The following is a 13254-nucleotide window of genomic DNA, read 5'->3' on the forward strand; positions in this document are numbered from 1 at the left end:
TAGGCTTTCTCCAGTCAAATATATGTTCTAGTTGTTGGTCATACTCCAAGAAAATATATTTGAACTGCAAAGTTGAGGAGTCAAGGGAAAACAAACTAGTATTCTAATATTTAACTGATTAGTTTAGTTGTTTAGTTGTTTAGTTATGTAGTATCGTGTTGCTTAAGATACCATAAAGACACATCTATGACGACATCTATATTTAAATATTCGTGTGAGTAAATATATAATAATATAAACATATTAAACATTTAGGATAAAGCCATACTCCTCCTCCACTTTTGTATCCTTTCCTTTTACTATAAATAGGGAATACTCATGATCCTCTAATTAAGCAACCATCCACACAATCTTTTCCAGAGCCAGACAACAAACGATCATACACTTTTAGTTTCATCAAAGACGAAGCTGCACTAGAAATGGAGTTGGATCTTGATCTCTCTCTTTCACCTCATACTAATTCTTCAAAACTCGGGTTTGGCTTTGACCTCAACAAGCATTGCGCGGCTGAGGGCGTTGTGTCGTGTTTGAATACGAAACAAACGTGTTTTGAGTCGATGTTTTGGTTGGAGAATATGGAAGAAGATTGTTATGTGCCAAAACCACGTTCGTTTTCTTTGAATGGCCAGCCAGACGAGGAAGAAGAAGATCATTTGGAATCAGACTCCTCTATTGTTGACGAGTGAGTAACAAACTATATTTTTTTACAATAATTAGGTTTAAGCTAGTTATCTTTATATTATACTTGTAAGTTTCTTCGAAAATTTTGATGCGTGGTTATACAACATAGGGAAGCATTATTAGCATTCTAATAACATTTAAATAATTTTGTATAGTGAGGAGGAAAATAGCGAAGTCGTGGGGTGGCCACCAGTAAAGTCATGTATGACAAAGTATCATAACTATCGTCACCATAGTCGTAATCACCCATATCACCATCGTGGTAGCAGGACCAGCATAGCTAATCCAACGGCCACAACTGAAAGAGTTAGACCATCATCATCGGCATCATGGTCATCATCAACATCATCGAGATCCTCAATGTATGTTAAGGTGAAGATGAATGGTGTGGCAATAGCCAGAAAGGTTGACATCAAGCTTTTCAACTCTTACGAGTCTCTCACTAGCTTCCTGATCAACATGTTTAGTCAATGTGAGTACTAATTTAAATATTTAAAAATGCATTAAAACGTATACACTCTCCTAAACCTATACACGAATGAAAGCATGGCATGTAACCTATCGAATATAATTTTGTCTTTTCAGATCAAGATTGTGATCGAGAAGATACAAGTTACAAATTCACCTTCCAGGGGAAAGAGGGCGACTGGCTATTACCAGGGGATGTTCCATGGAAGTACGTTTAATTCCCTATATTTAATATTTCAAATTTCTACCTATTTTTATAAATATATATAGTTCTTAGATAAAAAGAAATATAATAAGTTTTTAGGTGATGGACATTTTAATATTCGGATATGGGTGACTGGCATATTAATGTCTAAAATCTTGGTTTGGTTTTGCAGGATCTTTGCTGAGTCTGTTCATCGAATATCAATAATTAGAGATTGCCCGTGTGCATATACACGGCTGTTGTTCTAAAAAATAACTTTTTCAAAGCAATTTTTATTTGGTAATTAAAATGTCTACCTTACCAGATTCCCACTCGATTATGTATGGCCACTAGAATTATGGCCAAACATGCACGGAAGGGTAATGACATTTCTTTTATGAGAATTCAGTGACTACTTAATGGTCAGGTTCGGACGGTTAAATAAGCTTTTAGATATTCCTACATCAATCCTTTGTTGCTTTTGAAACTTAATAGACTTGTTTTCTTCAAAAACAATTAAAAAAAAGAGAGAAACATAAACTGTGATGATGGTTGCAGAAACCTTGGTATCAAAACGAGATTTTTAAAAACAAATAGGATGCAGATCATACATGTTGTTGATATGAAAGAGAATCTAAGGTAGATGAGCAAGTTGTTTATATGAATGAGATGAAAGCGCTTCCTCCTTTTCCAGAGAATTACACTCCTCCACCTCAGCCCAAGCCAGGGCCAAAACCGCAAGTAAAAGTGATGATCTAGTTACCCTGAGGGAGGATGACGTCACTGCTGATGTCAGCAAGAAGGAATAAGAGGTCAAGCTAGTTTGGCAAAGATGAGTCCATGATAAGTGCCAATGGTGAGCTGGACCAATCATGGAGCAAGGATGATGTGGAGATGGAGTAACGACTTTACGCGGGAAAAGTTGTTGAGTCGTTAGACGGTTAGGCTATTAGGCCGAGCTTGTTGGGCAGTTGGGCTTAGGCAAGAGAGAATAAACGTAGGCCATAATTGTATTGTAGTGGGAAGTCTATAGCTTATTGCTTTATTATTTGGGCTCACTTACGGGAATACCGTAGGCCATACATTGGTTGTAGCAGTCCGGTTCCAACTGCAATGCCTTATGGGATGCTACCGGTTAACGAGATGAGACCTCCACCGATGCGATATTGTTATATGTTTTACATCCATATAACAAAAAAAAGTATCATCAGTATAGAAATTTCATAAACAATTTGCATTCTTTAATTGGCTATCACGCAATTCAGGGCTTGTAAGCATTAACTTTCCGTGGTTTTATTTTGGAAAAGTAAAAGGAAGAAAGCACGGGGCAAGCCCATGATTATGGCTGTGTGTGTGTTCTTTAAGCGACAGCCAAACTCGAGTGTTGACTGTTGGACGAATCTAAGCCCCATCTTCCGCAAACTCAAAGACCCCCAAATTTTGGATCTTTAAACAACACGGTTTATATAGTCAATCCTAAATGTAGTACTAATCATCATAATACTCTCTAAATTATCCATTTCCTAGTTTCTCTGTCTACAGTGTAGATAACAACAACCAAAGTCTAAATAAAAGTCAAAACACACTATGAAGATAAAAAGGAATAATAACAATAAAATCTAATTATTGCCGACTAGATTTTCTGACATCATTAGTGGTTTGACATGCTTAACTTCAGTTGCGAATTTATGAGGTTGAGATTCGAGATAGACTGGGTTTTTTCTTTTTTCCCAGCTACCTCTTTTAATTACATTTATTTTCTCCAACTCTAAGACAAAAACTAAAATCTAAACTTTACAACAATGCCCATCAGTTGGACCATTTCTTCACGCACCACAGGCCGAGTCATTGAACAACACTCCCTTAGCCATACCCAACAACGCCTCGAGCGACTCAAGAGAAAACTTCCTAGCGAACAGAAACGGATCACTCCTCTTACTCACGGACCAATCCGAACCGTTGATCCCATTCTCACCGTACCTCGGTCTACTCTCCCTCAGCCGCACGATCAGCTCAGGCGCCACTTCCTCCGCCTCGTACATCCTCGGGTGACCCCCGTCGCTGACGGTCCAGTCCACGTGGGTGAGAGTAGCGGGGACACACCCGCGCGGGTCCCCCATGCTCAAAAGGGTAGGAAAGTAATTCTCCTCGGGATAGCACGTGTCTTCCCTCACGCACGTCTTGTCGAACTTCTCCCATATCCGCCGGTCACGCGCCACCATCCGCGCGTGTCTCCGCGTCAGAGCCCAGAACTGAGACCCGATCCGAAAATCCTCCAGCCTCACCTCCGGCAGCATCTCGTCGTCCCCGCGCGCCGCCCACCTCTCGAACTGCCACGGCTCGTCTTTGAGTATCTCGATGAAGCTCTTCCGAGAGGAGACCAGAGTCTTGTAAGTGAAGTCGAAGGAGTGTATTGGTACGCATGAGGGAGAGAAGAGGGCAAAAATGTAATTTCGCGGATCGTCGAGAAGCGCGTGTGCTAGTAACCGACGCGCCGCGGCCGCGAGAGTTGGCGTGTAACGTTCCGACCGTTTCGAGTGGATCACCCGGTTCGAAAACACTCCCGAGAAACCCGGGTCGTAATCCCGGGTCGGATCCGCGTGGATGTAGACATTGTAGAGATCCGTTGAGGAGCTTCCGTTGAAGAACATCTCCCACAGAGGCGCGAACGGGAGAGGCGTCGTGGTTATATACATAAACGCCACTTTCCGGGTCGACCCGGGCGGGAGATTCGGGTTGACATGCGAAGCGAGTCGGAGAAGAGGCTCGTCGTCTTTGGGAATCGCCGGCGGCGGAGGAGGAGAAGCGTCGGGGACGTTTCGAGCGTAGAGAGAGAAGACGGAGAGAGAGCGGAAACCGAACTCCGGCGAGGCGACGCCGGTGAGTTCTCGCTGGACTGTGAAGATGACTGCGACTGGTAGACAGAGGAACAGAGCGCAGAAGAGAGGGAACAGCGTCGGAGACAGCATATCTCTCTCGCCGGAAAGATTAAAAACCAGTGACTGCTTTTTAGTTTGTAGAGAGAGAAACAAAGTGGAGTAGGATATTATAGGAGAAGAATCGATGATACATTTTTCTAGAGTGAGAAAGAGTGGGATTTGGTGCAACTTGTATTAATAAAGATATTTTAAAAAAATTTATGAGTACTAATTATAGAAAATATTCAATTCAATTCAGTGGCATTTCATATATGGAATTCATGACTTTTTTTGTTGAACAAAAATTTACGATTTTTATTTTAATATTCTTTTTATGTAACGGTCCTTGTTTTTCTTGGCCACTAATTGGTTCACTACTAGTACTATTTATCCAAAATTAGAATATGAAAGAATAAAATATGTTGCTTGTGCTAGTCGGTGTGACTAAATAAATCATAGGCCAACAAAGTTAAATGTATACGACGAATTTATTCGTTGATTAAAGCTAAAGGCAGCATTAAACAGAGTCATTAAATATTTGGTTGTGTACACACGTCTTTACTCATCATACACGTGGTGGTATGATGTATTGTAGCCTCTGATGGCACAATACGTGAAAGTTTCGTAATCGATCCGTTTTAGGCAAAACGTTTTCATGTCGAACGTAACATCTTTGCTGGATGGATACGAGTTACGGTAGTGTGTATCCACGTGGCCAGCATGCATTAGATTTGGGCCTTCGTATCTGGGCCTTGCCTCCATTAACGACTACGCGAGAAGTGGTTTCGGTTAGGTGGTCTTAAATGATATTTTTAGAGCTCAGTGATCTTATTGTGTTTGTCGTCATCGTGAATGCTTCAGTGTCAGAGAAAATTATAGCGAAAGGCTATAACTAGTGGTACGAAAGCAATTGGGTGAATATTTGTTTTTTTTGTTTCATTGCATAAGAATATTTATTTTTCCTGAAGAGAACAATTTGAGCGAATGTTTCAAAACGTATCAGAATTGCTTTATTACTAGAGACTAGAGAGTGAAAAACACAATTTTGAATTTTTATCTAGGATAAACTTTCCATAAGGACGTAAAACATATGATTCTTACACTAGTATAATCTCAACTATTACATATTTAGTTTTAAATCATTTGGCATCTAATGTTTTAATCTTACAGTTGCAAATAGCAATAGAGCTGTACATCTAAGAATTAGTGAAAATGTAGATCATATGGTTGGTGTTTGGCCTCTTAGGCTTAGAGAATATATAAAATAAGTTGTTGGTTACATATAATCTGGTGAATGCTCTAGTTTTTGTATTTATATATTGGAAAGGATAATCTAAAAAATAATGGACTGCAATGCAACCCTATAGACTATTATTACAGAGAGTAGGCCGGACCATAAAAAATCAAAAAAGCAGAGTAAACCGGAACGAACCGGGCCAACTGACAAGACTACCATCTCTCCCCCTCCACTTAAATTATTGAGGGAGCAGTGTAAGGAGAGGGGAAGAAAAACAATCTGACTCTGTCTTTTCTCTCTCTCTCATAGAAAGTGGTGGAAGAGAAGATGCCGAGGCCAGGGCCAAGACCGTACGACTGTATCAGAAGAGCTTGGCACAGTGACACACACCAACCCATGAGGGGTTTGCTCATCCAAGAGATTTTCAGGTCATCTTTCATTCTTTTCTTATTCTATCACTTTGTATCTATCTGTGTTTGCATGTATCCTTTCTCTGTTTTTTTTCCTGCTCATTTGTTCTTTTGAACTTTTTTTCTTTTGTAGGATTGTTTGTGAGATTCACAGCCAATCCACCAAGAAGAACACAGAATGGCAAGAGAAGCTCCCTGTGGTTGTCTTGAGAGCTGAAGAAATCATGTATTCCAAAGCCAATTCTGAGGTTTCTTTCTATGTAGCATTTATAGTTTCTCAGTTTGGGTTTTGTATAGTTTAAGTTAGCTGTTATGGAACAGAGAAGCTACTCACTAAAACCCATCAGTGGCCCTCTTTGAACAGTAAGACTGATAGAGTCTTTACTTGTGATGATGATATACTCTTATGATAAGAGTCTTATCTAATAATGAACATTTGAACTTATGTCACTGTGTATTGACTTGGTTAATAGAATTTTTTACTAATCTTATATACTCCCATCTAATAATGAACAATATGTCCAACTTAGCTGAGTCTTGATTATTTGATTTACTTCTTTAGGCTGAGTATATGGACATGAATACACTTTTGGACCGTGCAAACGACGCCATTAACACCATAATCCGACTCGATGAAACCACTGAAACTGGGGAGTTTCTTCAGCCTTGTATTGAAGGTATAAACAATTTTGATATTAGATAGAACTCTGGATTCTTATTGGCTCAGATCAATGAGGAACTCTTGTTTTTGTTTTTGTAGCTGCATTGCATTTGGGCTGCACGCCAAGAAGAGCTTCAAGAAGCCAAAGGAACATAAACCCGAGACGTTATCTTAGCCAAGACTCAACTAAGTTGGACAACATTATGTCGCCGCAATACCAAGTCTTCATGAAACAGAACAACTTTGCTCCAAAGACTCTTCCGGTTATGAGTTTTCACAACGATGTTCAGATCAAGAAATGCCCTGTCTCCAAACACTCAAGCTACCCTTTATGCTATTCACTCAGAGTTCCTTCTTTGCCAGTCTCTAACAATGTCACTGACTCGTGCAAGTCCGACAAGAACAGGAGAGAGGTAAGTGTGAATGCAAGTAATGGCATTACCTTTGGTGGTTGTGATCTATCTCTGCGCTTAGGCCCTCTTGGAGATGATATCATATCTCCTACTCAAAAACGGAGTAAGATAAACAGCAACAACAACAAAGGCTAAAAAATCAGAACAGAACTGTGTTTTGATTAGCTAGTCAGTCTTGTGTTATAGAATGCGTCTTAGTTAGCTCTTTTAGTTCCTCTGTAGTTTTTAGGGTTCTTTACATGTAAATAGAGAGAGAGAGAGAGAGAGAGAGAGAGAGAGAGCATGATGAAAACAGAACAGTTCTTCTTCTTCTTGCATTAATATCGAATCTTCAAAATTCATGAACAAGATTTCAAGAAATAACGAGTCTACATCTAGGCTTTCACAACAAATACAAAAACAAAAGTTTATAAGATCTTATTATTGAAAAGTTTTTGATATGAGCTTGCTTAGGCCCATTAAATAGCAACACCATTCTCTATGGATCAGCTAGTTAAGCAAGTTTAAGCTTAAATTTGTTCAATTGTATCTCATAAATTAGTTGCAAAGTTTAATAACAATTAATTAGGAAAAACGGTAGATGGTTCTATGATTTCAGTACTATCCAGCTGTGCTACATCTAGACTCGAATCTGGATCTAGGAAGAAAAAACTTAGATGCAAAAACTATCTCAACAACCATATCTCTTGTATAGAAAAATGTATACAAATTTACAAATGCAATTGAAGATATTATAACATACAATAAAGGCAAAATATTTCCCTTCTGAAAAATGTCAAAGTAAGATTAGAAAATGGCTAATTTACTAATTTCCTCACAAAAGTAATTTATCATTGGATTGTGAGTGAGGCTTTTCTTTCTCATTTCCCAGCCTTTTCCATTATTATATACATAACTGCAAGATTCAAAATGATAATATAGTTTATGTCTTACCTAAACGTTGATACAAGTAGTTTAAATTTACTTAAATGTGTGACCCATTGTCTCTATAGGTATTGGTTTAAGAAGAAAAGACTGGTTCTACTGATTTTAATTATTATTTTTCTTTGAATTAAGCAACTCATATTAGTTAAGAGAACCTAGTTTAGAAACGAGAAAACAGAAAGAAATCGAAGTTTATACGTTGGCGGCTTCCACGTTCATGATGATATCAATGATATCAAATGAGATCATTTGTATGATTGTAGTGGCAGAGACATGACGGACTATACCCATTTTCTAAGTTAAGATCTATGTTTTTTATATATTATATGATATGCTAAGATTAGATTTTCTTATACATTCTTGCAATTGTGAACATAAGTGCTGACAAAGAAATGTGTACATAGAAAATTACCGATAATCGATATTATATAGTGTAAATGCTGGCAAATGTACATATCCCTTATACATACATAAATGTGTACATATAGTACACTAGAAATAATGAAAATGCTTGTTTTAGGAAGTTGAATTTAAGGCTAGGAGCGTACTTAAAGACCTCTTGTATTGTAATTGTTTAGGACACATCAAACTATATTACACTGACAATTAAAACTAAAATTAACCCCCAAATATATTTGTTTTCAACCATTATTATGGTTTTAATGAAAGTTATAATAAAAAGCATACTCCTCAAAATAATATATTGGCCTCAAACGATCCTTTGATGCAAGAGGACCACGTATATATTCTAATGTCGCTAACCATATTAGATACATGTCAAAATTTTGAGATGATTAAGTTGATTTACAAAGAAAAGAAATAAAACATTGGGTTTTATAAATCATATTTGCTTGAAGAAAGAGCTGATAGAAAATCATGAAGGTAATTTTTTGCTAGAACATGATCCCTTATCATAAATGATAACTGAAAATAAAGATTTTTGTGATAGGAAAAGCATGCAGGTAGTATATATATATATATATTACTTTGTATACGTGAGACATACAGTGACTTACTTAGCATTGATATTCAATTACTCTAGGCCGTTGAGAAAAAGGTTAAGTCAAACCTAACCTTATCGTCGGTGGTGAAAAATGGGTAATTTGGTTTTGGTTTCTACAGGGATCTAGACATTAACCACCATTATGTACTGTAAATTTAAACTCGTTAAACTTCTTCTACAAGTGCCCTTTCTGTTTTTAACATTTCATGGAAGAAAAAAGCTTATAAAATACATTTGCTGACAAATAAACAAGTTAGGTATTGTTTTCCAATCAACATAGGAGGAAGTAGGTTTGTATTCAAACTAGATAACAACAATAACAAACAAACCCACGCTTTGATATTGGCTGATCCATCTTTGAATTCCCCGTGACTAAAACTAGAACAAAGAGAGAGTTGCCTGAATTACAAAATTTAATGGCAAGATAAACAAAACAAAAGTTTGACCAAAAAAGGAGAAATGAATATAAGATGCTCCAGCTCGTAATTGTTTAAGGTCCCTTCATTTAAAGCAGAGTAAATAACAGAGTAATGGGGTTTCCACGGTTTTTTCATTTATTAAACTCCATTTTGTGTTCCAAGGAAAAAAACTCCATCCATATAAATCAAACTCCATTTTGGAAGATTACTCCATGAGATGTAGATTACTCTCCAACTTTATGTTTTCAAGTGAAAATAAATAAATAAACTAGTTCTACCAAAAAATGTAGATTTTACAACTAAAGAATTGGACCCAAAAACAACCCAACTAATGAAAGACAGAAGTTACTTCTATTACAATCAATTAGATCGGTCTTCTTTTTCCGCTTTGAAAAGTCAAGTCATAAGGGTTAGGAAACTTTACAACATGTTTGGTTGAAAAAGAGAAGTGACCCAAGTGGTCGGATCTGTCCAAAATCTAGTTGTGACGGTCACAAGCGGCAAAGATTAGAAAGCAAACAGATTTGAAGGAAACGGCTCAGATAAAGTTTTGATTAAGACTCTCCCATCTCTCTACTGCTTGCTCTCTTTCTCTTTTTCAAACCCACTTGTCGTCTTCCTTCAAACATCATTAAATTTAAATGTCAGAGAGACAGAGAAGGAAAACCACAACTCTAAAGTAATCCAACTTCTCGATCTTAATCTCTCTGTTTTGATTCTACGTTCTGTTTCACCTGTCAGTGCTCTGAGATTTGTCTTTTTCTATCTTTCTGGGTATATTTGTTTCTTTTTCTTTGTTTCTCAGATCCATTGACTTGATCCACAAGTTTTAGATCTTTTTTTAAGGTTTATGGGTGCCACGATCTTCCAAGTAAAAGCAATGAGATTCTTCTTCACCGTCTTCTTAACATGTCTTGCTTTCTTCCCCGATCCTCTACACGGCGGTGTAGCGTACACCGGGAGCATCGCCCCAGGGTTTGTAGGATCTCAGATGAACTACATCAACAACGACGGCATCTTCCTCGAATCAAACAACTCAGACTTCGGTTTCGGTTTCGTGAACACACCAGCTTCCGTCACTCTCTTCACTCTCAGCATCCTCCACAGAGCCAGCTCGAGACTCATCTGGTCCGCGAACAGAGCTTCCCCTGTTTCGAACTCCGACAAGCTCCAGTTCGAAGCCAACGGAAACGTGGTCCTGCGTAAAGAACAAGGAGGTCCTCCTGAGGTTTGGAGATTGGATAATTCAGGCAAAAACGTTTCAAGAATCGAGCTCCGGGACTCCGGTAACCTCGTTGTTGTTTCTAGCAACGGAGATTCGATCTGGGAGAGCTTTGATCATCCTACAGATACTCTGATTACGAATCAAGCCTTTAAACAAGGCATGAAGCTCACTAGCAACCCTTCTTTAACCAACATGACTTATGCTCTCGAGATCAAATCAGGAGATATGGTTTTATCTCTCAACAACTTGTTGACTCCTCAAGTGTATTGGTCCATGGGGAATGAAAGAGGGAAGATCATTGACAAAGACGGTGTAGTGATTTCATCGTCTCTACTAGGGAACTCGTGGAGGTTCTTTGATGAGAACCGGTCTTTGTTATGGCAGTTTGTGTATTCATATAACAAAGATGGTAACACCACTTGGATCGCGGTTTTGGGAAACAACGGTGTGATCACCTTTTCGAATCTTGGCACTGGTGCGTCTGGTGCTGATTCTTCCATTAAAATCCCTAACGATCAGTGCGCGACACCAGAGCCTTGCGGGCCTTACTATGTCTGCTCCGGTAGTAAAGTGTGTGGATGTGTGTCGGGTTTGTCAAAAGCTCGGTCTGATTGCAAATCCGGGATCGTGTCTCCTTGTAAGAAGACTGAAGAAGATAACGCAACTTCCCCTGTGCAACTTGTAAAGGCTGGAGACAGAGTTGACTACTTCGCTCTAGGGTTTGCTACTCCCTTCTCCAAGAAAACTAGTCTTGATAGGTGTAAAGAGCTTTGCAACAAGAACTGCTCGTGCCTCGGTCTTTTCTTTCAGAACAGTTCTGGTGACTGCTTCTTGTTTGATTGGATCGGAAGCTTTAGAAACTCTGGGAATGGAGGCTCTGGTTACGTCTCTTACATCAAGGTGGCTACTAATGGTGGAGATAACGGTGAAGATGATGGGAAACACTTTCCGTATATAGTAATTATTATCTTGGTGACGGTTTTTATTATAGTTGTGTTGATCTTTGCTGCGTTCCGGATTCATAAGAGAAAGAAAACGCATTTTGATGAGTTGGAACAGAGTTCAGAGGAGGATAACTTCTTGGAGAATCTATCAGGGATGCCTATCCGGTTTGCTTACAAAGATCTTCAGTTAGCGACTGATAACTTCTCAGTCAAGTTAGGTCAAGGAGGGTTTGGTTCGGTCTACGAAGGGACTTTACCTGATGGTTCTCGTTTAGCTGTTAAGAAGCTTGAAGGAATAGGTCAAGGCAAGAAAGAGTTCAGAGCCGAGGTAAGTATAATCGGAAGCATTCATCATCTGCATTTAGTGAGGCTCAGAGGGTTTTGCGTGGAAGGCACTCATAGGCTTCTAGCTTATGAGTTCTTAGCTAAAGGCTCGTTAGAGAGATGGATATTCAGGAAAAAGGATGGGGATGTTCTGTTGGATTGGGACACAAGGTTCAATATTGCTCTCGGAACAGCGAAAGGTTTAGCTTATCTACATGAAGATTGCGACGCAAGGATCATCCATTGCGATATCAAACCTGAGAACATCCTCTTAGACGATAACTTCAACGCCAAGGTATCTGATTTCGGACTAGCTAAGCTCATGACCCGCGAGCAAAGCCATGTCTTTACGACGATGCGTGGGACGAGAGGCTATCTAGCTCCTGAATGGATCACAAGCTACGCGATCTCAGAGAAGAGCGATGTGTACAGCTACGGGATGGTGCTGCTAGAGCTGATCGGAGGGAGAAACAACTATGATCCTTCGGAGTCGTCCGAGAAGTGTCATTTTCCTTCTTATGCTTTCAAGATGATGGAAGAAGGGAAGGTTTTGGAGATTGTTGATGGGGAGATGAAGAACGTTGATGTGAATGATGAGAGAGTTCGAAGGGCGGTGAGAACTGCGCTTTGGTGTATACAAGAAGATATGCAATTGAGACCGTCGATGAGTAAAGTTGTTCAAATGCTTGAAGGTGTTTTCCCGGTGGTTCAGCCTCCTTCTTCTTCCACTTTGGGCTCGAGGCTTTACTCGAGTTCGATCAGCGAGGAAGGCGGTGGTACGTCGTTTGGACCGTTGGATAGTAACAGTGAGAATTGTCTTTCTGCAGTGAGACTCTCTGGTCCGAGATAGCAGTCTTGTGTTGTAGGGCCCTATTGTGTGTTGTAACTTGTAGCCATATTTTTAGTATCTTATTATTTTATTTTATTTTACATCAAAAGGTTGAATTTTGAGTATCTTACTGTGATAGGTTTTTGGCTCATTGTATATTTTCAATTTTCATTGTGTTGTGTTTAAAATTAAAAGAATAGTAGTTTCTCCAGTTTTGTAGTGTTCCAAGTGTTTTTAGGGATAATTCCATTTTAACACACAAATTTAATCTTATTGTCCGTTTCCAACTTAGTACATCAACTAAATTTTGTATACATAACAATAAACCAATATTTAAAGTGTACATGCATAAAACATCAAATTAACAAATAGTTAACTTCCATAAAGTTTTATGTTTAGTTTTCATTTTTAATTCAAAAATATTAATGTATTAAATTGGAAATGATTAAGTTGATAATTAAAATTAAATCACTGTATTAAAAAATTAAAATGAAAATTTTATTTTTATTACAAAGATAAACTGGACTACCTGTCCTTTTTAACTACTGTCATAGGACTAGTTGTCGCTTTGTATTCTTTTGAGTCCTCACGCTTTCCAAATGCGTGCCGTGTTC

At 38.6% G+C, this 13254-nt stretch overlaps 4 protein-coding genes across 4 annotated transcripts; 3 read left to right on the plus strand and 1 right to left on the minus strand.

Moving 5' to 3' along the window:
* The first annotated feature begins 340 nt into the window (after positions 1-340).
* LOC108851341 (auxin-responsive protein IAA29) lies at positions 341-1795 on the plus strand. The gene is made up of 4 exons (XM_018624757.2): positions 341-682; positions 837-1153; positions 1267-1357; positions 1527-1795. Exons 1-4 carry the CDS (start codon positions 420-422, stop codon positions 1600-1602), a joined length of 747 nt encoding a protein of 248 aa, XP_018480259.1. The 5' UTR covers positions 341-419; the 3' UTR covers positions 1603-1795.
* A 1142-nt stretch (positions 1796-2937) lies between these two features.
* LOC108851329 (glycosyltransferase BC10) lies at positions 2938-4425 on the minus strand. Its single transcript, XM_018624745.2, has one exon. The coding sequence runs from the start codon at positions 4300-4302 to the stop codon at positions 3160-3162; it is 1143 nt and encodes a 380-aa protein (XP_018480247.1). The 5' UTR covers positions 4303-4425; the 3' UTR covers positions 2938-3159.
* Positions 4426-5720: 1295 nt separating this feature from the next.
* LOC108851339 (uncharacterized) lies at positions 5721-7320 on the plus strand. Its single transcript, XM_018624754.2, has 4 exons — positions 5721-5916; positions 6032-6146; positions 6461-6575; positions 6659-7320. Exons 1-4 carry the CDS (start codon positions 5816-5818, stop codon positions 7105-7107), a joined length of 780 nt encoding a protein of 259 aa, XP_018480256.1. The 5' UTR covers positions 5721-5815; the 3' UTR covers positions 7108-7320.
* Positions 7321-9853: 2533 nt separating this feature from the next.
* LOC108851321 (G-type lectin S-receptor-like serine/threonine-protein kinase SD2-5) lies at positions 9854-12869 on the plus strand. The gene has a single exon (XM_018624730.2). The coding sequence runs from the start codon at positions 10169-10171 to the stop codon at positions 12659-12661; it is 2493 nt and encodes an 830-aa protein (XP_018480232.1). The 5' UTR covers positions 9854-10168; the 3' UTR covers positions 12662-12869.
* Positions 12870-13254: the final 385 nt, after the last annotated feature.

Source organism: Raphanus sativus, chromosome 4 (assembly GCF_000801105.2).
Source record: "Raphanus sativus cultivar WK10039 chromosome 4, ASM80110v3, whole genome shotgun sequence".
NCBI classification, from domain to species: Eukaryota; Viridiplantae; Streptophyta; class Magnoliopsida; order Brassicales; family Brassicaceae; genus Raphanus; species Raphanus sativus.

Excerpts from the sequence above, each read along its gene's own strand:
- LOC108851341 (XM_018624757.2), top strand. The coding sequence starts at position 420 with ATGGAGTTGGATCTTGATCTCTCTCTTTCACCTCATACTAATTCTTCA. Across the intron at positions 683-836 it reads GACTCCTCTATTGTTGACGA|TGAGGAGGAAAATAGCGAAG; the intron begins GTGAGTAACAAA and ends AATTTTGTATAG. Across the intron at positions 1,358-1,526 it reads CCAGGGGATGTTCCATGGAA|GATCTTTGCTGAGTCTGTTC; the intron begins GTACGTTTAATT and ends TTGGTTTTGCAG.
- LOC108851329 (XM_018624745.2), bottom strand. The coding sequence starts at position 4,302 with ATGCTGTCTCCGACGCTGTTCCCTCTCTTCTGCGCTCTGTTCCTCTGT.
- LOC108851339 (XM_018624754.2), top strand. The coding sequence starts at position 5,816 with ATGCCGAGGCCAGGGCCAAGACCGTACGACTGTATCAGAAGAGCTTGG. Across the intron at positions 5,917-6,031 it reads CTCATCCAAGAGATTTTCAG|GATTGTTTGTGAGATTCACA; the intron begins GTCATCTTTCAT and ends TTTCTTTTGTAG. Across the intron at positions 6,576-6,658 it reads TCTTCAGCCTTGTATTGAAG|CTGCATTGCATTTGGGCTGC; the intron begins GTATAAACAATT and ends TTGTTTTTGTAG.
- LOC108851321 (XM_018624730.2), top strand. The coding sequence starts at position 10,169 with ATGGGTGCCACGATCTTCCAAGTAAAAGCAATGAGATTCTTCTTCACC.